The sequence below is a fragment of the Mustela lutreola genome, chromosome 1 (assembly GCF_030435805.1).
Source record: "Mustela lutreola isolate mMusLut2 chromosome 1, mMusLut2.pri, whole genome shotgun sequence".
Lineage (NCBI taxonomy): Eukaryota > Metazoa > Chordata > Mammalia > Carnivora > Mustelidae > Mustela > Mustela lutreola.
In genome coordinates, this window is record NC_081290.1 from 68,747,179 (window position 1) to 68,774,056 (window position 26,878).

General features: G+C 49.5%; 2 protein-coding genes across 6 annotated transcripts in view; one reads left to right on the top strand and one right to left on the bottom strand.

The window, feature by feature from the left end:
• Positions 1 to 2,274, top strand: part of CPLX1 (complexin 1) — a 35,074-nt gene extending 32,800 nt beyond the window's left edge. The window contains exon 4 of the mRNA XM_059167718.1: positions 271 to 2,274. Coding sequence (XP_059023701.1) covers positions 271 to 468 — 198 coding nt within the window. The 3' untranslated portion in view covers positions 469 to 2,274. The remainder of the gene's footprint in view (positions 1 to 270) is intronic.
• An 18,081-nt stretch (positions 2,275 to 20,355) lies between these two features.
• The window catches only part of PCGF3 (polycomb group ring finger 3), a 52,327-nt gene continuing 45,804 nt past the window's right edge, over positions 20,356 to 26,878 (bottom strand). For 4 of the 5 annotated variants that reach the window (XM_059167821.1, XM_059167856.1, XM_059167846.1 and 1 more), the window contains 2 exons: positions 24,620 to 24,700; positions 20,356 to 24,232 (listed from right to left, as the gene is read on the bottom strand). In XM_059167821.1, coding sequence (XP_059023804.1) covers positions 24,185 to 24,232; positions 24,620 to 24,700 — 129 coding nt within the window. In that variant the 3' untranslated portion in view covers positions 20,356 to 24,184. Of the gene's footprint in view, positions 24,233 to 24,619; positions 26,155 to 26,878 lie in introns of all 5 variants that reach the window. The other variant, XR_009351998.1, reaches the window with a different exon arrangement.

Genomic DNA, 26,878 nt, shown 5'->3' on the forward strand with positions numbered 1-26,878 from the left:
GAGTGGGCCTGCCAGCCACGGAGCAGTGGGCTCTTTACCAGACAGCTCCTGGACCACAGCCCCAGCCTCCCGGGAAGGCTAAGCAGGATGGCAGCGGGGAGGGCTGGGGGTGGGGCAGGGACACCGATAGGGACCGCCCCCCTGCTTCCGCCACAGCGCCACAACAAGCCCTCCCCCCCCCCCCCAAGCCCGGCTTCCTCTGTCTCCGCACACTCCGTGGGGGGCTGGGACACCTGCTGACCCGGCTGCCCCCCTCTCCTCCCCACCCAGTACGGTATCAAGAAGAAGGAGGAGCGCGAGGCGGAGGCCCAGGCCGCCATGGAGGCCAATTCGGAGGGCAGCCTGACAAGGCCCAAGAAGGCCATCCCCCCGGGCTGTGGGGACGAGCCAGAGGAGGAGGACGAGAGCATCCTGGACACGGTCATCAAGTACCTGCCCGGGCCTCTGCAGGACATGTTCAAGAAGTAGCGACCCTGCGCTGGACGGCAGCCTGCCCGCGCCCGGAGCCCCCAACCCCATCGCCCCGATCTCCCATTTAGCCCCTGCCCGTGCCCTCCGGAGGCCCCTGAAGGGATGTCGGGAGCAGAGTGCAGCCCCCCAACGCCAATATAAGCCATAGTCCTAGATCTGTCAGCCCCTGTCCCCCTCACACCTCGGGAGCCTACGCACCTCTCACTCCCACCCTCTCCCAGCACCACCATCGCCACCGCCCCCGGGGGTAGAGGCGACCGCCCCTCCCCTGGATCCCTGCGGTCTGTGCTGCAGGCGCCCGCCCCCCGCCCCCGGGACCAGCCCACGTGCTCCTCTGGGTTGGACCCTCCCCCAGAGCCTGGGAAGTCCCTTACTGCTCCCGCCCTTCACACCCACCCCGCAGTGCCCAAGGCCAGGGCCACCGAAAGGGCCAGCATCTCGACCAACCCTGGGTGCGCCGTCCCTGCGTTGGTGGGCGCTTGTCCGGTCCCAAACTCAGGAGCACAGCCATAGTGGGGGGAAGGCGGGCGTGCAGGCTGGGAGAGGAGCTGGGAGGGGAGAGCAGCCTCACCCTTGGGACAGGGGTGGGAAGACCCCCATCTCTGCGGTTACACCTGGGCTGCAGGATCTCTAATCTTCCTGCTGAAGGTTGCCCACCTCCACCGGCCCCCCTTCACATTCATTGTCCATCTGTCTCTCCCTGTCCTTCACTCTCCCTTCTCGGCCCACTCCTCTGGAAGGCTTTGCTTCTTAGAAATACCAGGACCCGGTTCTCTTCTAAACTGAGGGAAACAAAGCAATAGGCCTAGGGGGAAATTTCTCAGACCCCCCCCCCCACCTGCCCTCCCCGCCCAGTGCGGAATACACGCTGACCCTCACACACCCCTGTAACTCTGCCCCGGAGTTCGGAGTCCGAGGGCCCGGCCACCCCCCTCCCTGGCTGCCACCTCTGATCTAACCCCTGGAGGCTGCTCTGAATGGGGGGATCCCCTGCCGCCTCCCTCTGCACCCCGCCGTCCCCCTCCCACCCACCCACCCACCCGCCCCAGCTCTGGGAGGAGACGCAGAGCCCTCGCAGGAGTGCGTGCATCTGGAGAGGAGTGTGGAGACAAAGGCCGCCCCTGGCCTCTTCTGCAGGGTGCAGGCCCCCCGAGGTGGGGCCTGCCAGGAGGCCTTACGATCGGTGGAGGCGGAGTCTGACGGGTACCACCGCGGGCCTCCCGAACCTTCCTTGTTCCTTCATCCTTGTTTTCCTTTGCATCACGATCTGTTGAATCTCAGGTAAATGAGGTCTTACGTGTTTGGGGAGTTTCATCGTGACAGAGCCCGTTGACTCGGTGCTCGGGCCCCTTTCTGTCCCGATCACTAATTCATGGTGTCCACGTGTTGCGGGCCCGGGGCACGGCCCCCGTCGCTCTTTAGAGAAGCCATATCAATAGACCGCAATACTAACCGCGCGCCCCTGCTCTGCGACGGGAGTGCGTGTGCCCGCGCCCCCGCGCCGCCCCGCTGCGCCCCCGCGCCTCCGGCGTCCTCCTTGACTCCTCCTGGTCCCACGTCTTTTTTAAATGCCTGTTTTCACACTTTGAAAAGCCAGCTCTGAGCAGACAGGGCGTTGTCTCGTAGAAACCCCGCATCCCGTTCCCAGCGCCCGGAGCGCCCGGAGCAGCTGAGCTTAGCGTAGACTGTGGGTGTCGTCCGTCCTTCTGTCTTTGCGCCTGCGCCTCCTCCTGCATGTCGGGGGCCGTCGCGTGTGTAGTCTCTGGATGGAATCACAGCCAATAAAACACCACAGTGATTTCATTCCGTGTGGCCCTTCTCTCCCGACTCCTGATCCTGCCTAGGCAGCCTGAGGTCCCCACTGGAGGGGCTGGACCCTGCTGGACAGATCTACTTCCACGTCCTGCCAGATAGGAAGCACCTTCCCCTGTCACTGGGACAACAGCAGGGTCTCACCACACCCTGACCCAGGTCCCCCCCTGCTCTCTAAGGCAGCCCTAGGGTACCCATCTAAGAGGCAGACCCAACCCTTTGGGCTCCCTTCCTTCCTCTTCCCTGCCCCCTCCCTCCATGAATCTCTCACCTTCACAGACCCCTTGACAGTCCTTGCCTTCCCCACAGATATGCCAGGCCCTTGAGGGTCCAGCTCCCACTGTGCTGGGCACACTTTTGGCCAACCCCCACCACCCTAAACTCCTTCACAGTCTCTAGTCTGTCCTGTGGTGGCCGTCACCTCCCTGTGTCCTTAGGGAGGCCTCTGTGCCCTGCCGGGGCTCTGGGTCCCACACCCCACCAGGGAAGCCTGCCTCTCTGGGCCAGGCTGGGCGAGGTGCCCATGAACCCTGGGCACCCTGACCCAGCCCAGGGAACAGCCTGGCTCTCTCCCTTCTGGGCCCCCACCCATGTCCTTCCCATCCCCCAAGCCTACCCCAAGGCACCATAACCATGGTTCTGCTTGTAACCCCAGAAAGGACGCGTGTGGCCTCTGCCCCCCGGCCCCACCGGCCTCTCTCCAGGGAGCAAGTCTGGGTCATCTGTCTTCTGTGATTCTCCTCATACTGTTGGCCAGAAATACTTTCAGTAAAACCTGCCCAGTCTTGGCAAGTAGAAAGAGTGCCCTCACCCCCTACCCCTGCCTTCTGCACCCCTCCCCACACAGAGCTGTGCTCTGTGAGTAGCTCTAGAGCAGCAGGCCTTTGCTTCTGCCTCAGGGGCAGGTATTGTCAGCAGACCTGCCTCTGGGGAGATGTTGGCCCCCAGCCCCGTGTGCCTTTTGGCTCCTGAGGAAGGAGCAGCTGTCTGTCCTCCCTCCCTGGATCCAGAGCTCTTTACAGACAACTCTGTGGCTTTCGGCTTTGCATTCCCACCACAGGATGGCCACTTATAGAAGGGCACTGAAAACGGCACCCACCATTCAGCCTCCACTCCCCCCACCACCCCGGCCTGGCGGGGATGAGGCTCAGTCCTGAGCAGCAACCTGAATCTGCTGGGTGACCTGGCACTCCTTTCCCTCTGGCCAGCCCCTCCCAGCAACCTCAAGTGATGGAGTCTGAGGACTTCAGGTAAAGCACTTGCTCAGCTCCCTATGATGAGCCAACCTCAGCTTTATGCACCAGGGATAACTGAGGTCCCTCCCTCCTGGAAGTGATTTTTCCAGTGGTAGGAACAGATGATAAACAAAAACATAAATCAAGTGGTGATTTCTTCTGTGGAGGAAATTAAGTGGATTAAGGGGGCAGAAAGGATGGTGCGGACCAGTATTTCACCTCTAACGAGGTACAGAGAAGCCCTCGGGAGAGGAAGAGGGAGCTCTGTGGGACTCCCATGGGAGAGCACTGCAGACAGAGGAACAGCCATGTCCAAGGCCCTGAGGCAGGAGGTGCCCTGGGCCCTTCAGAACAGTGACCATAACAGCAGCTGGCCTTGCTCCAGAAGCCAGTTCTAGATCCACACTGACTCTTAGCAGAGTCTCCTTTTCCTTCTGGATGTTTAACTCTTGACAAAGCAGAGCACACATGGATAGGTTGCACCCTGCAGAGACGTTCTCCCGCTCTGGCTCTGCCCACCTGCATCTCCGGCCAGCTCCTGGCTCTGATGACTTCCTCTCCCTGCTCCCTGCCAGCAGCCAGAGATTTCCTGCTTCCTCTCCTCTTCAAGGAACTGCTTGACTCACAAGCCACTTAACTATCAAGGCTGTCAGTACACAATTTTAAAGGTCTGGCAATTAAGGACCGTTTTGTCTAGTTCTGCTAATCCGCGGCTAGACAAGTCCTGCTGGCCACGGTCGCGGCCAGCGGGGCTCAGCGAACCCTGAGTCCGGGCCACCTGTCCACACAGTTTGGAACCGTCTCCACTCCGTCTCAGCAGGTCCCCTCAAATCTAGGGAAAGGAGAGGTCCTGTCGCGGAGGGGCGGGGGCGGGGTGGTTAACAATCTAGCTTGGGCTGGTCCCAGGGGCGGGACCGGGAATGGGGCGGGGGTGGGGCTGGGCTGGGGGCGGGATTGAGGGACAGCGGCGGAGGTGGGGCTGGGCTGGGCGGGATTGAGGGACGGGCTGAGGGCGGGATTGAGGGGCTGGGGCGGGAGGTAGGGCTGGCCTGGGGTCGGGATTGGGGGGCTGCGGCGGGTGTGGGTCTGGGCTGGGGGCGGAATTGCAGCCGATCTTGGGGGTAGGCTCGTGTTGGGCTGGTGGTAGGCGCCCGGGCTGTCTCAATGCGACGCCAGTGTCGACCACACGTCTGCGTGGTCTTACGCGTGGAAGGGCCTCAGGACAGTCCCCCGGCCCAGAGCCACTTGAGGTGTGCGCTGAGACCAAGAGTTAGGGGAGCCAAAGCCCCGCCTGCGGAGCGTGGCCGCGCCCCCGCACGCCCGGGCTCTGTTCTTGCCCACCTGGCGGGCCTGAGCCAATAAGCGCGTGCAGATCGGCCCTCCGCAATTGGCTCCGAGGTGGTCACGTGCCAGGAACCTGGCCAATCAGAACCGGGGAGACGCTACCGCGCTAAACGCGACAAGTCCCGGGACGGTCTTGGGGTTCAGTCCCCGCACGGCCTTTCTGGAGCCTCCGCAGTTTCTTCCCGAAGTCTTTCCGGAGTCGTCCCGGTGTCCTCTGCAGGCTAAGTTGGGGCAAGGAGGGGACGGCCTGGATCCTGTGAGCTCCCGCCGAGGAGGCAGCCCCTGGTTCTGAGCTGGGCGCTGACTGGAAACTGGGAGGCCGCCCACCGGACAGGGGACACTGGACAGACCCTAGACAGGGGACACGTCCGGGCTGCCACGAGCGGCGCATCCTCGGCCGCGACAGCAGAGTCTCTGCCCCTCGCCTAGGGAGCCGAAGCCAGGCGGGGTGGGCTCATCCTTCCCGCTGTCCCCGCTCGGCCCCCAGACCAGGCAGGGCCAGGCTGCAGCCCGTGCGGGAGAGGCCCAGGTGGCCCCAGCTGGCCAAGCAGAGGCCCACACCTGTCTGAGGGCAGAGCCTGGGAGTAAGGGGCTCCAGTGGCCAGTGCTGGCTGGCGGGCTTCGCTCTGCAGCCTGAGGCTCAGGGAAGATCCTTCATCAGGAGAGTGGGCTCAGCCCGCACGCACCCAGAGTCCTGCACTGTTCAAGGTGCTTTTCCTGGAGGTGCAGCTGGCCGCGCCTCCCTGCTGCTGGGCCCTGCCCAGGGCTGCGCATCTTCCCAGTGGGGCCCAGTGTGATTTCTCCCAGCCTTCGAGGTTGAGTTGATTTTTTAAAACAAAGCGCTTTCTGGCACCTCAATTAAGTGAGTCCCCAGGGATTTATGCTGCCCAGGGGCAAGAAAGGGCTTTGCCGAGAGAGAGAGAGAGAGAGAGAGAGAGAGAGAGAGAGAGAAGTGGTCTGGCCTGGCCAGGGAGAGGCCTGGAGGGAGGGACGGGATTGGGGGACGGTATAGTAGAAGCTGTGGGTGCTGCCTTCTGGCAGCAGGAGACCCAGGAACTGAGAAGCTGGTGGGCAGAGAGGGCAATCCCAGGGTCACAGCTCCTGCTTCTACTAATTGCCATCTCTGAAGTTTCCTATGCAAAGACAGTTCTCAGAAAGGCAAAAGTTAACGTGTTACTTCAAGGCCAACACAAACACTGACCTTTGATTTGCTTTCAGAACAAACCTTTAGTGCAACAGCCAAGAGAGGAAGGCCTCGTGCTCTGTGTCCAGTTGGCCAAAACTTTGATTCTCTCAAAGAGTCCATCAGTCAGAACTTCTGTCCACACATGTTTACTAGGCCCTGACCACTAGTCTCAAGGAGGGGGGCACAGCCCATTACACCTCCTGGCTCCCACCTCACCCACCCAGGACTGGGCCCAGCTGCAACTATCCAGCCAAGATGGACCATTGACTCTCTGCATGGGTTCTCCTGCGGTTGACTCTTTATACATGGGGCAGAAATAAAGTTAAGTAGATAATAAGAATTCCTCACTAGGAGAAATTCACCTATGATTGGGGCTGGAAATATCCAAAATAAGCCTGGTAGCAAGGAAATGCTAATTAGCAGACATGAACCCACAATGGCACGTCAAAGGGACACAGCAGCAGCTGACCAAGCTTGCTGTGACTGAAGGCTGAACATTTGGAACAACAAGTAAGAGAGTGTTGGGTTATAACAACTACAGAATAAAGATTCGTTAGTCCATACAGATATAAGAGAATGAGTAAACACCATGGGGAGGAGAGCTAAGTCTGCCATGTGGGATTCCAACCACATTAGGTAGACACTGCCTTCAAGGAGATGGAACAAACTCTCACTTGGAGTGTGGACTGCACATGGTGACTTCCCTCTGAAGAACACAGTATGGAGACGGGGTGAAAACAGCAGCTGATGGTGGAGAAGGCCTACAGGAACACCACCCCCAGGTCAAGGGCAACAGTACAGTGATCCATCATGTTGAGAGTGCCCTCGAGGAGATGTGATGAGAAGGCTAACTATGAGAAGAACATCAGACTAACTGCAGTTAAAGGATGTTCTACAAATTAACTGACAGAGCACTCCTTAAAAATGTTAAGGCCATAAAAAACAAGGAATGTCTGAGAAAATGTCATAGCCAAGAGTAGCCTAAGGAGACATGACACCTAAAAAATATGGTATCCTCAATGAGATCTTGTAACAGAGAAAGGACACCAAGTAAAATCTAGGGAGATCTGAATAAAGAATGGACTTTAGGGGTGCATGGGTGGCTCAGTGGGTTAAAGCCTCTGTCTTCGGCTCAGGTCATGATCCCCGGGTCCTGAGATTGAGCCCCACATCAGCCTCTCTGCTCAGCAGGGAGCCTGCTTCCCCCTCTCTCTCTGCCTGCTTCTCTGTCTACTTATGATCTCTGTCTGTCAAATAAATAAATAAATAAATAAAAATCTTTAAAAAAAAAGAAGAATGGACTTTAGTTAACAAAAATATATCCATGTTGGTTCATCCACTGTGGCAAATGTACCCACCATTCTCATGAAAGATGTTAGTAATAGGAGAAATCGAATGCAAGAATATGGGGATACTTCACTACCTTCATAACTTTTTGTAAAATTTATTTTATTTTAAAGATTTTATTTATTTATTTGACACAGAGAGACAGAGAGCAAGCGCACAACGAGGGGGAGCGGCAGACCAAGGGAGAGGGAGAAGCAGGCTTCCCACTGAGCAGGGAGCCTGAAGTGGGGCTTGATCCCAGGGTCCTGGGATCATGATCTGAACCTAAAGTAGACACTTTACCGACTGATATACCCAGTTGCACTGTAACTTTTTTTTAGAAATTTAAAACTTCTAAATTTACAAGTTTACTTACAAAATTAATCTGGAAAAGGCAGAATCCAATTCAAACACCATTAAAAACAGCAGCTAATGAAAGACACAGAAGAGAAGGAAGTGCAGATTCAACCCCTAACCAGCTCACCTGCCTGCAGAGTGGAAAAACCGGGCCGGACAGTCCCAGGCTTCCTTCTGAGTATTCTCACTGTTCCTGCACAGGCAAGGGGGGAGCTGCTGCATGGAGACAGGTGACAGGGAAACAGGGAAGAGCAGGCGGATCCCTAATGGGAAGGAGGGGTCCAGAGCTCTGTCCTCCTGGGGACGATTCGATGCTTTGCTGCCCCAGGCCTGCTGGGGGGGGTAAACACTGCCAGTGTGCCTGACTCAGCGTGCCATCTCAGCCAAGCGCAGGTGACTGACCTGGCCCCCCTGGACTCGCCCAGCCTCTTCCAGACTCACAGGCCACAGAGGCATGCAGGGTCACCAAAGCCCCACAACAATCCGATGTGGAAGAAAGAGCAAGTCATTTTCAGAAATGGAGGGAAGAGTGTGAAACCTCACTGTGCTATAGCTAAGCTGGAAATGTATTCTGGATGGGGCTGTCCTAGCACAAGCAAAATGGAAAGAACCAGCAAGGCAACCAACCAGACACAGTGCAGAGAAACAAGCAAACAAATAAATATTGAGTGCAAACATGGCCAAGAGCCCCTAGCAGGAAAAATAACTTAAGAAATGCTTAACTGACTGAGCCAGTATTCCAGGCGCCCAAAAGTTGTCTTTTTTTTTTTTTTTAATGGTTAATAGACTTTATTCTTCTGAGCAGGTATAGGTTTATAGAAAAGCTGAGTGGAAAGTACAGAGCATTCTCATACATTCCCCCCACCCGTTTCCCTCATAGTTAGCATCTTGCATAAGTGTGATACATTTTTTACAATTGTGAACCAACATTGATGTACTGGTTGTTAACTAAAGTCTTAATAGTTTCCGTTAGATTTAATTTTTTGCGTTGTACATTCTGTGTGTTTTGATGAACGTGCAGAGACATGGATCCACAGAGTATGTCATGGTTTCAGGATTTTATACTGCCTGTGATCCACAGATTCATCCCCCTCCCCTTCCAGATCCATTCACCTACGGAAAAACAGCTTCGTTGTTTTCGGGTTTTGGTAATTACAAATAAAGCTGTTATAAACATTTGTGAAAACTTTGTGTGGAGGTAGATTTTCTTCCTTTTTCTTTTTAAGATTTTATTTATTTATTTGACACACAGAGACAGAGAGGGCACAGCAGGGAGAATAGCAGGCTGAGGGAGAGGGAGATGGCAAGGATCACAATGTGGGGCTCGATCCCAGGACCTTGAGATCATGACTTCGCGTGAAGACAGATGCTTCACCGACTGAACCATCTTTTTCTCTTCCAAATAAGCTTTACACCCAATGTGGGCCTTGAACTCATGACCCTGAGATCAAGAGTTGCATGCTCTGTCAACTGAGCCAGCCAGGCGCCCCTGGATGTAAGTTTTCAACACATTTGGGTAAATACCAAGAAATGGGACTGCTGGATCATGTGTTGAGTGTGTTTAGTTCTGGAAAAAACCACTGTACTGTCTTCCAAGGTGGCTGCAGCAGCTTCCATTCCTGTAGCAGTGCGGAGGGTCCCTGTGGCTCCATGCCCACATCAGTACTTGAAGTTGTCAGTATTCCAGGTTTTGGTCATTCAGATAGATGTTTCATTATTATTTTAATTTGCAATCCTCTACTGAGGCGATTTTGAGCATCTTTTCATATGCTATTTGCTATCTGAATATCTTCTTTGGTGAGGTGTCTGTTCAGATCTTTTGCCCATTTTTTAACTGAGTTGTTTGTTTTCTTATTGTTGACTTTAAAAAATATATATTTTATTTATTTGAGCGAGAGACTGAGCAAGAGAGAACACAACCAGGGAAGGGTAGAGGGAGAGGAAGAAGCAGATTCTGTTGAGGAGGGAGCCTGATGTGGGTCAATATCAGGAACCCAAGACCTTGACTTGAGCTGAAGGCAGACACTCAAGGACTGAGCCACCAGGTGCCCTGAGTCTTCCTATTCAAGAACATGGACTATCTCTCCATTTAATTAGAGCTTCTTTGATTTCTTTCATCAGAGTTTTATAGTTTCCTCATGTAGATCTTCTACATATTTTGTTAGATTTATACCTGTATTTCATTTTTTTTTTTTTGGTACTAGTGTACATAGCATTGTGTCTTTTATTTCAAAATTCAATTGTTCATTACTGGTACTTACTGTATTTAAATTTTTTTGTAAAAAACTTATTATACACTGAAACTTTTTTCTTTTAATGTACAGTTTTATGAGTTTTAGTGTATAGACTTACGTAACTGTGTAATACTTAATGGTGAAATGCTGAATGCTTTCCCCCTAAGATCAGAAACAAGGTAAAAACATCCTCTCTCACCACACCTATTCAGTGTTGGAAGTCCCAGCCAGTGCAAAGGGCAAGTAAAAGAAATAAAAATAATGTAGATTGGAAAGGGAGACACACAGACTATATATGGTCATCTATGTAGAAAATCGCAGATTATTCTAAAACAACCACAACATATTTTATCCCATGTTAAATGTATAGTCACAGGATAACACATAAAAATCAATCTTAGTACTATATAAAACAATACAAAATTGGAAACTGAAATTGAACACAATAGCCTCCTAGAAAGAAAAGAAAGAAAGAGTGAAAGAAAGAAAGCTTTGAAACTGGAAATTGATCACAAGAGGAAAGTTGGAAAGAACTCAAACACATGGAGACTAAAGAGCATCCTACAAAGATTGAATAGGTCAACCAGGAAAATAAGAAGAATTTTAAAAATTCATGGAATTAAATGAAAATGAAAACAACTGTTCAAAACCTTTGGGATACAGCAAAGGCAGTTCTAAGAGGAAAGTATATAGCAATACAAGCCTTTCTCAAGAAACAAAAAAGGTCTCAAATACACAGCTTAACCCTACACCTAAAGGAGCTGGAGAAAGAGTATCAAATAAAGCCTAAATCCAGAAAGAGAAGAGATATAATAAAATCAGAGCAGAAATAAATGGAATAGAAACCACAAGAACAGTAGAACAGATCAATGAAGCCAGGAGCTGGTTCTTTGAAAGAATCAATAAGATCGATAAACTCCTGGTCAGACTTATAAAAAAGAAAACAGAAAGGACCCAAATTTAAAAAATCATGAATGAGAGGAGAGATCACAACCAACACTGAAGAAATACAAACAATTCTAAGAACATATTATGAGTAACCAGGTGCCAACAAATTAGACAACCTGGAAGAATTAGATGCATTCCTAGAGACATAAACTACCAAAAATGAACCAGGAAGAAATAGAAAACCTGAAGAGATCCATAACCAGTAAGGAAATTGAAGCAGTCATCAAAAATCTCCCAAAACACAAGAGTCCAGAATAGAATGGCTTCCCAGGGGAATTCTAACAAACATTTAAAGAAGAATTAATACCCATTCTTGTAAAGCTATTAAAAAATAGAAATGGAAGGAAAACATTCAAACTCTATGAGGCCAGCATTCCCTTGATCCCAAAACCAAAGACCCCACCAAAATGAATTATAGACCAATATCCCTGATGAACATGGAAGCAAAAATCCTCACTAAAATACTAGCCAATAGGATCCAATGGTACATTAAAAAGATCATTCACGGGGCGCCTGGGTGGCTCAGTGGGTTAGAGCCGCTGCCTTCGGCTCGGGTCATGATCTCAGGGTCCTGGGATCGAGTCCCACATCGGGCTCTCTGCTCAGCGGGGAGCCTGCTTCCTCCTCTCTCTCTGCCTGCCTCTCTGCCTACTTGTGATCTCTGTCTGTCAAAAAAAAAAAAAAAAAATCATTCACCATGACCAAGTGGGATTGATTGATTCCTGGGCTGAAAGTTTGGTTCAACAGTTGCAAAGCAATCAATGTGATACAATACATTAATAAAAGAAAGAACAAAAGCCATATGGTCCTCTCAACAGATGCCGAAAAAGTATTTGACAAAGTACATCAACCTTTCTTGATTAAAACTCTCCACAGTGTAGGGATAAAGGGAACATACCTCAATACCATCAAAGCCATCTATGAAAAGCCCACAGCGAATATCATTCTCAATGGGGGAAAAACTGAGAGCTTTTCCCCTAAGGTCAGGAACATGGCAGGGCTGTCCACTATCACTCCTGCTGTTCAACATAGTACTAGAAGTCCTAGCCTCAGCAATCAGACAACTAAAAGAAAGAAATGGCATCCAGATCAGCAAAGAAGAAGTCAAACTCTCACTCTTCACAGATGACATAATACTCTATGTGGAAAACCCAAAAGACTCCTCTCCAAAATTGCTAGAACTCATACAGGGATTTAGGAAAGTAGCAGGATGTAAAATCAACGCACAGAAGTCAGTTGCATTTCTATACATTAACAATGAGACAGAAGAAAGACAGATTAAGGAGTTGATCCAACTTAAAATTGCACCCAAAACCATAAGATACCTAGGAATAAACCTAACCAAAGAGGCAAAGGATCTGCACTCTGAAAACTATGGAACACTCTTGAAAGAAACTGAGGAAGACACAAAGAAATGGAAAAAGGTTCCATGCTCATGGATTGGAAGAAAAAATATTGTTAAAAATGTCTGCTACTGGGGCAGCTGGGTGGCTCAGTGGGTTAAAGCCTCTGCCTTTGGCTCAGGTCATGATCCCAGAGTCCTGGGATTGAGCCCCGCATTGGGCTCTGCTCAGCAGAGAGCCTGCCTCCCCACCCCTTGCCTGCCTCTCTGCCTACTTGTGATCTCTGTCTGTCAAATAAATAAATAAATAATCTTTAAAAAAATGTCTGCTACCTAGAGCAATTTACACATTCAACACAATTCTTATCAAAATACCATCAACATTCTTCACAGAGCTGGAACAAATAATCCTAAAATTTGTATGGAACCAGAAAAGACCCAAAGAAGTGTTGAAAAACAAAACCAAAACTGGGAGCATCACAATTCTGGACTTCAAGCCCTATCATCAAGACAGTATGGTACTGGCACAAAAACAGACACACAGATCAATGGAACAGAATAGAGAACCAAGAAATGGACCCTCAATTCTACTGTCAACTAATCTTTGACAAAGCAGGAAAGAATGTCCAGTGGGAAAAAGATAGTCTCTTCAACAAATAGTGTTGGGGAAATTGGACAGCCACATGCAGAAGAATGAAACTGCACCATTTCCTTACACCACATGCACAAATAGACTCAAAATGGATAAAAGACCTCAATGTGAGACAGGAATCCATCAAAATCCTTGCAGACAACACAGGCACCAATGTCTTGCTAGACATGTCTCCAAAGGCAAGGGAAACAAAAGCAAAAATGAACTATTGGGACTTCATCAAATTGAAAAACTTTTGCACAGCAAAGGAAACAGTGGACAAAACCAAAAGACAACTGACAGAATGGGAGAAGATATTTGCAAATGTTTTACTAGCTAAAGGGCTAGTATCCAAAATCTTTAAAGAACTTATCAGACTCAACACCCAAAGAACAAATTATCCCAAGAAATGGGCAGAAGACATGAACAGACATTTTTCCATAGAAGACATACAAATGGCAAAAGACACATGAAAAAATGCTCAACATCACATGGTATCAGGGAAATACAAATCAAAACCACAGTGAGATACCACCTCACACCAGTGAGAATGGCTAAAATTAACAAGTCAGGAAACGACAGATGTTGGAGAGGATGTGGAAAAAGGGGAACCCTCCTACACTGTTGGTGGGAATGCAAGTTGGTGAAGCCAGTCTGGAAAACAGTATGAAGTATCCTCAAAAAGTTGAAAATAGAGCTACCCTACGACCCAGTGATTGCACTAATGGATTTTACCCAAAAGATACAGATGTAGTGATCTGAAGGGGCATGTGCACCCCAGTGTTTACAACAGTAATGTCCACCATAGCCCAACTATAGAAAGAGCCCAGGTGTCCATCGACAGATGAATGGATAAAGAAGACGTGGTAGGGTTCAGTGGGTTGGGCCTCTGCCTTTGGCTCAGGTCATGATCTCAGGGTCCTGGGATCGAGCCCCACATTGGGTTCTCTGCTCAGCGGGGAGCCTGCCCCCCCATCTACTTGTGATCTCTCTCTGTCAAATAAATAAAATCTTAAAAAAAAAAGATGTTGTAAACACACACACACACACACACACACACACACACACACATACACACAGGAATATTATGCAGCTGTAAAAATGAAATTTTGCCATTTGCAACAATGTGGATGGAACTAGATGGTTTCATGCTAAGCAAGATAAGTTGACCCGAGAAAGACAACTATCATACAATCTCACTTATATGTGGAATTTAGGAAACAAAACAGAGGATCATAGGGGAAGAGAGGAAAAATGAAAGAAGATGAAACCAGAGAGGGAGACAAACTATAAGAGACTTTTAGTCATATGGAACAAACTGAGGGTTGCTGGAGGGGAAGGAGGTGGAGGGTTGGGGTAACTGAGTGATGGACATTATGGAAGGCACGTGACATAGTGAGCACTGAGGGTTATATAAGGCTAATGAATCACTGACCTGTACCTCTGAAACCAGTAATACATTATACGTAATTATTTGAATTAAAATTTTAAAAATGTTAGGGAAGGAAGGAAGGAAGGGAGGAAGGGTGAGTGATTAAAAAGGCAGACTGAAAAATTTAGGTATACAGCTAACCAAACCGTGTACAGAATCCATATGCTGAAAACTATAAAATGCTGATAAAAAATTTAAGAAGACCTCATAAATGAGTGATAAACTCATGTTGGGATGAGTCAATATGGGATATAAATCTCCCCCAGAGTGATCTGTAGAATTAACATAATTCCAAAAATCCCAGGGGGACATTTTCATAGATATAATGATTCTAAAATTTATATGAAAGGGTAATGGAGCCAGGACAGCTCAAGTAACTTTATATAAAGAAGAACAAAAGTGGAGGAATCAGATTACCCAATTTCAATGCTTTCCCTAAAGCAACAAGAGTCAAGACAGTGTGGCGTTGGTGGGGACAAGACATACAGGTGAATGATCAGAATAGAGACCAGGAATAGACCCAAAGACATATGATCAGTTGATCTTTGACAAGTTGCAGAATCAATTCAGTGAGGAAAGGACAGTCTTTTTGACAAGTGGTAATGCAATGATTAGTCATCTGTATGCAAAACATTGAACTGTGACATACACCTTAGGTCTTACAGCTAACTCAAAATGGATCACATGTAAATAAGCATAAAATTATAAAATATTGGGGCACCTGGGTGGCTCAGTGGGTTAAAGACTCTTTGGCTCAGGTCATGGTCCTGGGGAGCCTGACTACCCCCGACCCCTGGCCTGCCTCTCTGCCTACTTGTGATCTCTGTCTGTCAAATAAATAAATCTTTTTTAAAAAAAGTATAAAATGTTTGCAAGAAAACAGAAAAATATATTCATGACCTGGGATCTAGCAGAGTTTTAGAAATGACAGTAAAAGCATAATCCATGAGGGACGCCTGGGTGGCTCAGTTGGTTAAGCAGCTGCCTTCGGCTCGGGTCGTGATCCCGGTGTCCTGGGATCGAGTCCCACATCAGGCTCCTTGCTCCGCAGGGAGCCTGCTTCACCCTCTGACTCTGCCAGCCACTCTGTCTGCCTATGCTCGCTCTCGCTCTCTCTGACAAATAAATAAATAAAATCTTTAAAAAAAAAAAAAGCATAATCCATGAAATAATCCATAAAGGAAAAAATAGCAATAAATTGGACCTCATGAAAATTAAAAACATTTGCCCTGCCAAAGACAGTGTCAAGAGAATGAAAACACTAGCTAAAAACTGGGAGAAAAACTTACAAACCACATATCCAACTTAGGACTTGTATCCGGGGTATATAAAGAACTGTCAAAACTCAACAATGAGGGGAAAAAAAAAATCCTCAATTAGAAAGTGCGCAAAAGGTACATTATAGATGATATAATGGCCAACTAGCCACCGAGATGCTCAACATCCGTGGCCACCAGGGAAAGGCAGACTCAAACCACAGTGAGACCCTCCTGCACGACAGTAACCGGGCAACACTCAGGTGGACACCGGCAGTGGAGCAGCTGGGACTCTCACACCTCGAGGTCAGAAATGCAGATGAGAGCAGCTTACCAGGTGAAGTGCACGCTCAGCAGATGACCCAGCAATTCTACTTTCAGAGAACAAAGTCTCATGATCCCCGTGCAAACCCGTGTGGGAATGTTCACAGCTGCTCTGTTCAGTCAGTGAATACTGCAAGCACAGAAGGTCTGCGTGAGCAGGGGATCTGGTAACTGTGGCTTGCCCAGAGCATAGGGAAGGTGGAGTACGGACCTAGGCAGTGCTGTGGAGCTCAGGGTATGTGCTTACCATGCTCTTGAGAAGGTAGGGTGGTGCTGAAGGTCAGGCCATTGGTGGGGCAGGTGCTCAGCAACAAAAGATTGGCACTAAGAAGGAGTCTTTTCGGCTGAGGAGCCACTCTGTGTCCTCACTGTAGTGGTTGCACGAATTCATGTGTAAGAACTCCAAAACCAAAAGGGTAATTTAAAAATTTTAATTTTAGGGGCGCCTGGGTGTCTCAGTAGGTTAAGCCTCTGCCTTCAGCTCAGGTCATGGTCTCAGGGTCCTGGGATTGAGCCCCGCATCAGGCTCTCTGCTCAGCGGGGAGCCTGCTTCCCCTTCTCCCTCTGCCTGCCTCTCTGCCTACTTGTGATCTCTCTCTGTCAAATAAATAAATAAAATCTTAAAAGTAAAATAAAATAAAATTTTTAATTTTAAAAAATAAAAAAAAATAATTAACACATATTCCTGATTAAAATATTAAGTAAGCTGTCATGGAAGGAAATTTCTCCTCTTAGGAGAAGGTGTTTATCAAAACCCCACAACCATTATGCTTTTAAAGCAGACGTTAAGAATATCCCCATCAGGGGGACATCTGGGTGGCTCCATCATTAAATGTCTGCCTTCGGCTCAGGTCCTGATCCCAGGGTCCTGGGATCCAGCCCTGCATCCAGCTCCCAGCTCAGCAGGAAGCCTGCTTCTCCCTTTCCCACTCCCCATGCTTGTGTTCTCTCTCTCTCACTGTGTCTCTGTCAATAAATAAATAAAATCTTAAAAAAAGAAAAGAAAAGAATATCCCTGTCAGAGCACCTGGGTGGCGCAGTTGGGGAAGCGTCCGACTCTTGGTTTCAGCTCAAGTCATAGTCTCAGGGTCCTCAGATGGAGTCCCCCGTCGGGGTCCACACTCAGTGGGAGTCTGCTGGAGTGTTTCTCTCCCTCTGCCCACCTCCCCAACTCAAGTGCATGCTCTCTCTCCAAAATAAATAAATAAACCCATTAAAGTCTCAGACTTTTTTAAAAAAAGATTTTGTTAATTTACTTGAGAGACAGCGAGAGGGAGAGAGCACGAGGGGAGAAGCAGAGGGAGAGGGAGAAGCAGACCCTGTGTTGAGCAGGGAGTCTGACGCTGGGCTCGATCCCACGACCCCGAGATTACGATCTGATCTGAAACTAAGATTTGGGCGTTTCACTGACTGAGCCCCCCAAACGCCCCTTGACTAAAAATGTTCTTAGGGTCCCAGGATTGAGTCCTACATCAGGCTACCTGCTCAGGGGGAGTCTGCTTCTCTTCTGCCCTTCTCCCTGCTCATGCTCTCTTTCAAATGAATAAAATCTTTTTTTGAAATAAATAAAATCTTTAAAAAAATGTTCTTAAAGCAGAAAATTTGTTTTCATAGTACCCCAATACACTTGAAAAACAGTAGGAATAAATGTAACACATTGTTAATTTTTCATACCAAAATAAATCAAGCTTAATAAAAATGAAGCTGACAAGGGTCCTACTGCAGAGTCCGCACGAGATTAAGACAGCCCTGTCCCTTTCCTCAGGACCTGGGAAAGCATCTCACTGCCATGTAAATAAGAGAAGCTACAAAATGTAACTAGTGGTCTTTTTCTTTTAAGTAGGCTCCAGGCCCAACGTGGGGCTTGAATTTATGACCCTAAGGCTGAGAGTTGCAGGCTCTTACCTGCTGAGCCAGTCAGGTGCCCTCCACTGTTGGTCTTTGATGGAGGGAGTGAACTGTATGCCCTACAGGAGACTTACTGGGTCAGCACAGGCATAACTGGGAGATGGACATATGATTTCATTGTTTCAGGCAAAGGGTGCATTACAATGCAGCGGGGACAGTGAGGCAGCCCCCGCCCCACACCCTATGGTCTGGCCACAGCCGCCCCTTAGGGGGTTCTTGTTGCACCCACTGGGGGTTTTATCCTTAAGAACCAAAAACCTAAGGGAGACATTCAAGCTGTGCCATGTGCTCCTGTTACATTTTAGGGCTGCACAATCACATTCGTAATAGTTCTTCCAGTTAAAACGGGACTCACATTTTCACGAACATGCATTCACACCGAAGGAGCAAAACCTCCAGTAAGACCTCAGGGGAGAGGAGCAGACAGGCACACACATTCCCTCGAGGCCTAGAGGGAGGGCTCCCTGGTCTCAGGAGGAGCCCAGGAGGATTGCAGAGCCCTGGGTCCCACCAGCCTCACCTGGTGCCAGTGGAGACTCAGACCAGCAAGGGGGGCCTAAACCCGGAGATGCCCCCTCCCCTCCTGCTGCTCCCGGCCATCAACTCCGGGATCCAGGTGAACATCTGGTAACCTGACATTCTAGACCACTTACCGAAAGAAAGCAAGTAGAACAGGCAGAATGTTTCTTTTTTTCCTCCCTCCCTCCCTTCTTCTTCTTCTTCTTCTTCTTCTTTTTTTTTTAAAGATTTTACTTATTTGGGAGAGACAGAGATAGCAGGATAGCAAGAGAGAGCATGAGCAGGGAGGAGAGGGAGAAGCAGGCGCCCTGCTGAGCAGGAAGCCCCATGTGGGGCTCTATCCCAGGACCCCAGGATCATGACCAGACTTGAAGGCAGATGCTTCACCAATAGAGCCCCCTGGTGGCCTGGCAAAGTCCATTTCTTAACACTAAACTTTTCTTTCACGTTAACTGATCTGAAACCCACGAGGGAATATAATTTTGGTCATCATATTCTGTTTTTTCAGCTCCAGTTTTCTCAGATTTTCAAGACGGCTGTCAATTACATAACCTTTAAAAAACAAAGTTTTGGGCATAGTGCCCCCGCCATTCTCTCTCGTGGTAATTTCATGCATCTGCTTGAACGGGCCTTGGCGTTCAAGTGGCGTTCAAAGTGACTCTGAAGGTGCCTGTGAGGGTGTTTCTGGACAAGAAGAGCATCTGGTTTGGCGGGCTGAGCCCTCCCCCAAACCGGTGGGCGTCACGCAAGCCCTGGAAGGCCTGACTGGAGAGAAAGGTAGAGGAAGGGGGACTGCCTCCCGCCTGACACCTGAGCTGAGACATGGTCCTCTCCTGCCCTTCACAGCACTGCACAGGCCTCCCCAGTTTGCAGCGGACAGATGGCCTCCACAGAGCAAACTCCTTGAAGATGCATGTAGACAGCAAATGGAGTCAGTCCCGTCAAGCAGAGATGCGACCCTCCGGAAGTAGGGACGGACCGTCGAGACCAGCACAGGCCAACAGCACCAGGAACTGATAACCAGGAGAACCAGGAGAACCTGGCAAAGGCCCACCATCGATTCAACTCCTTTAAAAGGCAGGACCTTTGCAGCAAGCGTTGACTCTCCAGATGATGATGCTTTCATGTCTGACTGGATCAGAAGGCAACTGCCACCAAGTTCTGTCCAACTGATCTCTGAACAGGGAGAGCCCCCGTCCCACCCTGCCACCACCCATCATGGCCCGGACACAACGAATACTTTATCCTCATCTCAACTGCTCGCTCACAGGCTGACTTTGCATTTGGTTTATTAACAACTTATCCCCTTGTATCTTGTTTGTTGTGTGATTTTCTCACGCGCTTTGGTTTGTGTGAGATATATGAAGCCAAAATGACATATGCAATGAAACGTTATTGAGTTTGGGACCCTAAACCTGCTTTAGCCTTGCTTTACAACTGAATAAAGCTGACATTCTGGGAAAACACAACCCGTGTGTGCTCTTAGTGCGCTCACGACAACAGACACAGATCCCTGTACATGTGTCTTTGCAGCTTCTGCTCCTCTGGGAACTCCGACTGACACCCTAACAGGGAAGTAAAATATTGTCAGCCCACCCACCACAGGGACTAGCAGGTTCTTTTTTTAACAGTATTTTCATTGGCACATGGCGCTCTCCACCAAAGTGAGTTCTCACTCCAAGCAGACAGATGAGCGCAGACGGTACACACATTCCCGCCAAACCTGTGGTACCGAACCCCAGGCCAGTTCCACAGGAGTTGTGCAGCTACAGGGGCCACGTGAAGCGGGATAAGGGAGTTAACCTGTGCGGGTTCAGGACAGGGTGAAGCAGAAAATGGTGTGAGGGGTGTGTCCTTCAGACACTACCAACGCCTGTGGTGTTTTCATCATACTGTAGTAGACAACAGACCATCCACCATATGCTCATACAAATATTTTATATTATCTACAAAAAAGCCCCACAAAACCCCATAAAACCAAAAGTCAAGTAATTTTAGATTATAAATTTCCAGTCTGAAAGAATTTTAGGTAAGTTTTTCTTTTGCTTTTATTACAAGCATATAATATTAATTGGCAAAACACTGAGTACAAGCTTCACTATCATAAAATCAAAACATTTAAGCAATATTCCAAAAAAGATTTTAGACAAAAACTAGCCACCAATAGTACAAAAATTACACACCAACACAAAGCATAAAAAATGTAAACTTTCAAATTAAACAGTCAAAAATATGTATCTGCATTGTCATCTCAGTAAACCGCAACACGTGTGACGATCAGGCTAATGGTGGCTCACACCCCTGGACCCTTCATCATTTGGGGAAAAATGGTTTCCTTAGACCCAATTAAACTGTCGGAATAGACATTTACACTAATGCTACACACATTTTAGGGGACACTCAAACGTCAGTCCATCCTTCAGATGCGCTCACGGATGTGGTGACCCACACACGATGCAGGTGGAGGGTAGGGGGGTGGGTTGTGCAGGCAGAGCCTCCTCGGTGGGCTGGTGGCCAGCCGCGCCACCTGGGTCCCTGCCTGGCAGGGTTATGGTTAGTGTGAATAATGGTTTTCTAATCTACTTATCCCAACTTCTATAGTTTGTTGAAATACCAAGGCAGAGAAACCCACTGGCTTATCACGCAAAGGTCACACGTGATATGCTGGAGTGTTAATGATTTCCTGAGGAAACAGAGAAACTGGGTATTTTCTGATTTGGCTACCTGCGCTGTTTACTTTCAACATCTTGAGAGCGTATCTAATATTCACGTATAAAGTAGAAATCAGCGGGCTCGTTCCTAGAACAATCGATTCAATGACACATTTTAAAAAGCTCTAAAATGCCCGCCTGTGAACTTTGAGGAAAAAATGAAACGAATTTCTAAAGACTTTACCACAAGGAGGCATCAGAGGCCGCAGGACCCGGAGGGCTGGGGCCGCAGGGGGAGTAGCACCATCCCACGTATGATACGCGGTGGCATATCCAGGGCTGTGAGCATGCAGGGTCTGAAGACAGGGGACCTGGGGCGGCCACACAGCGCTTGGCAGCTGCCTGCCCGGTCATGCGCCCTCAGATATTATAGACAGGTGTTTTCGCACGGGGCACACACACAAACCATCCCCGAACAGCGTTCTTGGAACAACAGTGAGAAGGAAAAACCAAATAGCTGAATGCACATATTTCGAAATTCCACCGACATTCCCTTTCGATTTAGCAGAAGAGATGTGACATTACAATTTAAACATATCTAATAAATGCATCTTGGAACCTATCGCACAAAAGCATGAATGTTGCTCTTCATCTATACGAAACAAAAACGTACAAATTAAAAGCTACTCAAAGTAAAAAGAAGAAGCTTGCAAAACATGTCACAATTTCATTTTATATGCCTGTAAATAAAGCTGGACCACGGAAACCAAACAATTGGATGGGAAAATATGATAGAATGCTTAAAATAGAATAAATAATTTTATAAAGTTAAGTTTTCTTTTTTTTAACCCCCCAAATCTTAAATTCAATATTATATATTCTATCTGAATTTTCTATCTTCATGAGAACTGCACGTAGTGAGCCCGTGTGCTGGGGAGCGGGTCCCACTGCCGGTGACAGTGACGCAGGAAGGTGACTGAACAGCACGTGTGTTATTACCAGCGTCAACAGTCGTGAAGACCACTTCACAGGAATTCCGTCTGTTACAAAAGAAACTGATCCTGGCTTGCATGCTGGAAAAAATGAAACTCAGCCTTTTGAGGTGAAATGAAAGCGTGCCAGTGAGGAGGGGACCACAGAAGTCGCCCCGGGACACGGGCTCTGGGCTCCCATCTGCCGAGGGCTGTGGGTCCCTGGGGACGCCCTGCAGTGAAGACAGTCTGCATGAGGAATCTTAGAAAAATAGTAGGTCTGCAGCTGAGGTTTTGTCAGGGTAACACGATTACAAAAGGGGGTCACGGGTGGGTCAGCAGCCAGCCGGCGGTGTGAGCGCTGGCCCTGACCACCTCCACCTGTGTATCGAAATACATCCACTTAGCACCATAGCAAATTCAAGTGATTCCAAAGATAGCTACAAAGTCACAAATATCTATTAGGAGATTCTGACAGCGACACTCAGTCTGACCTGAACTGTGAGTTGATATCGTTTGAATTTGGATGCTTACACTGTGGGACCCTCCCCTCCACCGCCGCCCAGGAAAACAGCCGAGTTCCAACGCCAGAGCCCAGACCACACTGTGGTTAGTGTGGCTTCAGCAACAATGTGTATGTTGAGGTAGACAGGTCATATGCACTCATACACACCTACTCAGTGACCCTCGTGGAGCGACCCACAGACGTGTTTCGGACGGACAGCAAGCTAGCGAACTGAACACGGCAAACAGCACCGGGGGTGAAGGGGCTTCAGGGAGGGGTGACTGGTGACCAATTCCTAACAGAACCTGCTTCGAGGCTTCTAAAAGGCCTTATGTTAGAATCACTTGGACTGAATTAATCTGAATGGTTTTCTTGTCACCAAGATTAGGTCTCATGTATATAAGAGAAAAGGAAACAGAAAAAACCCCACCATAACGTTCAAAGCAAATGTGAGAAGAAATTCCAGACAGGACGGTGACACATTCCATGAACAAAGGAGGTGGGTGGCTGCGGCTGCCTGGGGGTGACTGAGGACGAGGGGGAGGAACCCAGAGCTCACAGACAAACGGACAGTGCGGGCAGATGGAGAGGACAAGGATGGCCACAGAACCCCAGAACACTTTCACGACCCCGGAAAACGGCTGCTTTCTCCTGCTGCCTTTCCATGTTCCCAGTTACTGTTTTAAAGGGACAAATACTTATGTGCCATCAGAGTTTATTCACTAATCCCACAAAAATGTTAACACTTGGGAGGAGAAAGGGGTAGACAAAATGTGTGCTGCCTGTGACTGGCATTTCAGGTCACAAAGGAAGTTAAAGAGCAGCCAGCAGGCTCCTCTCCAAAGCTCGCTGGAGGGTACCCCCCAAACATCCCTGTCCACGGGGCAGCATGGGGTGGACATGGTGGGAACCTCAGTCTGTATGCCCTGGGTGCCAGCCCTCCTCCGACTGACGGCACCGTCTCAGGGAGACCCCACACAATGCCACCACCTCTCTCTTCAGCATGATGAACCCGGGAAAGAATTAAGTGGGGAACTTAAGTCCCTGAAGGATCAGAGCCCTACTGAACACCAGTCCCGTCTGAGAACAAGAATGGCTCTGCAAACCAGCAGTAAGCTGGCCAAGCCACCCCTGGTCTACCCTGTGGGGAGTGCCCGTGTCTGGGTAGCAGCAGGTGGAGCCCCCCGTCACCCTGGGGCCTCAGAACCCAGAGCCCCAGTCCAGGCAGGAGAGCTATGGGCTTGTCACGGTTCCTAACGTGGTGGATGATGAAATACCACGGCAAACTCATAGAATTAATGGAATGGTTTTAAAATTAACCCTTTATATACCTTCTGAGTCTTCAGGAAGCTAAAGGCAACATAAATATTGTCATTCACCACGGAGAGAGATTTTTCAATAACTTAGGAAGGGTTCAGTAAATGTACAAGGATTTTTGAGGCTTAGCATGAACCCTAATTCATAAATGCAACGGAAATGACCGGATTTCCAAGGCCCGGGAAGCAAGCACAGGTCGCCTGGCCACCGTGTTTACCATCTGGTCTGTGAGAGGCGCCCCTTCTGCCGCTGAGACTGTGAAGTGTTTTGTTGTCTTATAACCGTGGTGCTGGTAGTGTCTTGCTGAGTGTGAATTCTCTCATACAAAAGTTATAAATACTCTCTATTCAGAAGTCTGGTCCCCACGACACCCGCAGGTGGCACGGAGGGCAGCAGAGCCGGCCCAGGGCCAGGCTCAGAGCAGGTCCATCTTGGGTCTGTAGTGGAGCAGGAGCGGCGCCTTCTGTAAGACAAAGTCAGAGAGTTAGCCACCAGCCACGCGGACGGCCCCTCCTTCCTGGGGTCCAGGAGACCTGGGACCCGTGCACACCTGCTGCCCCACCTGGTCCCGCTAGCTGTCACCCCCGCTAGCTGTCACGCCCAAGTTGGGGTCCTGCCATCTGCTTCCTGCATCAGTGAGGGTCCCCCGCACTCTGAATGCAGCAGCCCACCAAAGGGTGGTCAGGGGATGGTGCTTGCCCAAGACCCCGTGCGGCTGCAGCATGGATGGCAGCACAATGACTGTCTTTCACAATGCCGTGACAGTTACTTCTAAGCTCCTAGTTGAAAAATATGCACAGAAAAGTAGTTGCCATTTGCAACCAACAACCCAACTTTTCCAAAGTCTCACCTTGAATCTCCACCTTGTGACAACCACAAATTTGAGTGTGTGGTCCTTGCCCAGGATTTCCTCGTTGCATAAAATGTCCAGCTGGTGGGAGAAGAAGGCTTCAGTCAGGGTGCCAAGGGCACGGCGCTCGGCACATCTGCCCCCTGGGCCACGCTGGCTATGCCAGTTGGGCCACATGATGTCAGTCGCCTATGGGGGATCGTGTCCTATCTCCAGGTGGCACAGGTGGGGACTGCTCAAAAGGCCCCACCCCAACCCACCTGAGGGCCAGGAGCACCTGGCGCCTGGGGGGGTTCCCACTCACCATGGCCCCTCCAGGGCCCTCAGCTGTGGTTACCACACTGCGTCAGTCTCCTGGCCAAGTCTGTCCCTCTTATCTCAGTGGAAAAAGTAAATGGGCTCTTCAGATGGTCTTTTTCCTTCTTCTTTTTTTTTTTTAATAAGATCGTATTTATTTATTTGAGAGAAGCATGTGGGCGGTGGGGAGGGCCAGAGGGAGAGAAAGAGAAGGAGAGAGAAAGAGAGGGAAAGGCAGACTCCCCACTGAGCAGAGAGCCTGATGTGGGATTCAATCCCAGGACCCTGGGATCATTACCTGAGCTAAAGGCAGATGCTTAATGACTGAGCCACCCAGTCGCCCCTTTCCTTTCTTTTTAAAAAAGACTATTTTTAGAGCAGTTTGAGGGTGAGAGCACCAAGGGGAGCAGAGAGAGATGTCCCATGCACCTTAGTCCCCCGTGAGCCACATCCACACTGGAGTGGATGTCCCTTACGGTGGACCAGCCTCCACAGACACGACACCATCACCCAGGGTACACAGATGACATCGGGGTCTGGACGAGGGCATCAGGACAGGCCCCCACTGCAGTATCACCCAGAGTTGGTTCCCGGCCCCCACATGCCACGTGCTCCCCCTGTTCGCCCTCCTCTCCTCAGCCCCCGACCACTGCAGGTCTTGTCACTGTCCCCCTGGTTCTGCCTTTCCCAGGATGTCCCACAGCTGGAATCCTGCTGCGTTTTTCCTTAGTGATGTGCATTTAAGGCTCCTCCATGTCTCTTCATGGCTTGGGCGCTCGTTTCTCGTGAACATGAGTCATAGGTCTGCATGGAGCACAGCTAATTCACCCACTCACACATGAAGGACTTCTTGGTGGTTCTCAGGTTTTGGCGATTGTGAAGAAAGCTGCTGTAAACAATGGCGTGCAGGTTTTCATGTGGACGTAAGGTTTCAGTTAATTCGAGGAGACCCCACAGAGTGGGACTGCTGGGCCACATGGTGAGGGTGTATTTAGTTTTGTAAGAAACGGCTAAATTGTCTCCACCAGCCATGGACAGGAGGAGTCCCTGTTGCTCCACACCCTTGCCAGCATGTGGTGGTCAGAGTTCTGGATTTTGGCCATTCTGACAGGTGTGGAGTGGTGTCTCATTGTTTGAATTTGTTTCCCTGATGACAAATGATGCTGACTCAGATGGTCTTTTAAACTGCTCCCTCAGGGCAAGGGGAAGAAGGCTCTTGCGTTTGCAGGAAGGCCGGGCTGGGGAGAAGAACACTTGGGGAGGCCGGGGGTGGCTCTGAACCCCACCTCCCCCAGATAGGACCCTTCTACATGCCGACCCTCTGGATGACCTCATCATGACCCTGGGCTCCAAATGGCTCCACATGCCAAGGACCCCAACCTTAACCAGGGGCCCTGACACTCACCTCTTAGTTCACTTTCCACTGTGTGGGGGGCAGTGGCCACAGCAGCCTGTCCCCAGAGGCCATCCACCCAGGAGCACAGCCCAAACTTGCTCCCCACTTGCAGCCCCACCGGAGAGACCAGCAAATCATTTTGGCTATCTCAGTATCAGTCTCCAGGGCTGTCCCGAAACCCCACTGCTGGGGAGTTGAAAACGACTGACTGAACCTCTCAGAGTCCCACCTGAAGCCAGTAGGCCACATCCCTCCAGCTCTGCTCCGTCTGCACAGCTTTGCGCTAGCTCCAGGCCTCAGACTGCCTTCCGCCTCTCTTTGTGTGTATCAAGAGTTCATTCCTTTTTTTTTTTTTTTTTTTTTTTTTTAAAGATTTTATTTATTTATTTGACAGAGAAATCACAAGTAGATGGAGAGGCAGACAGAGAGAGAGAGAGAGAGAGGGAAGCAGGCTCCCTGCTGAGCAGAGAGCCCGATGCGGGACTCGATCCCAGGACTCTGAGATCATGACCTGAGCCGAAGGCAGCGGCTTAACCCACTGAGCCACCCAGGCGCCCCCCTTTTTT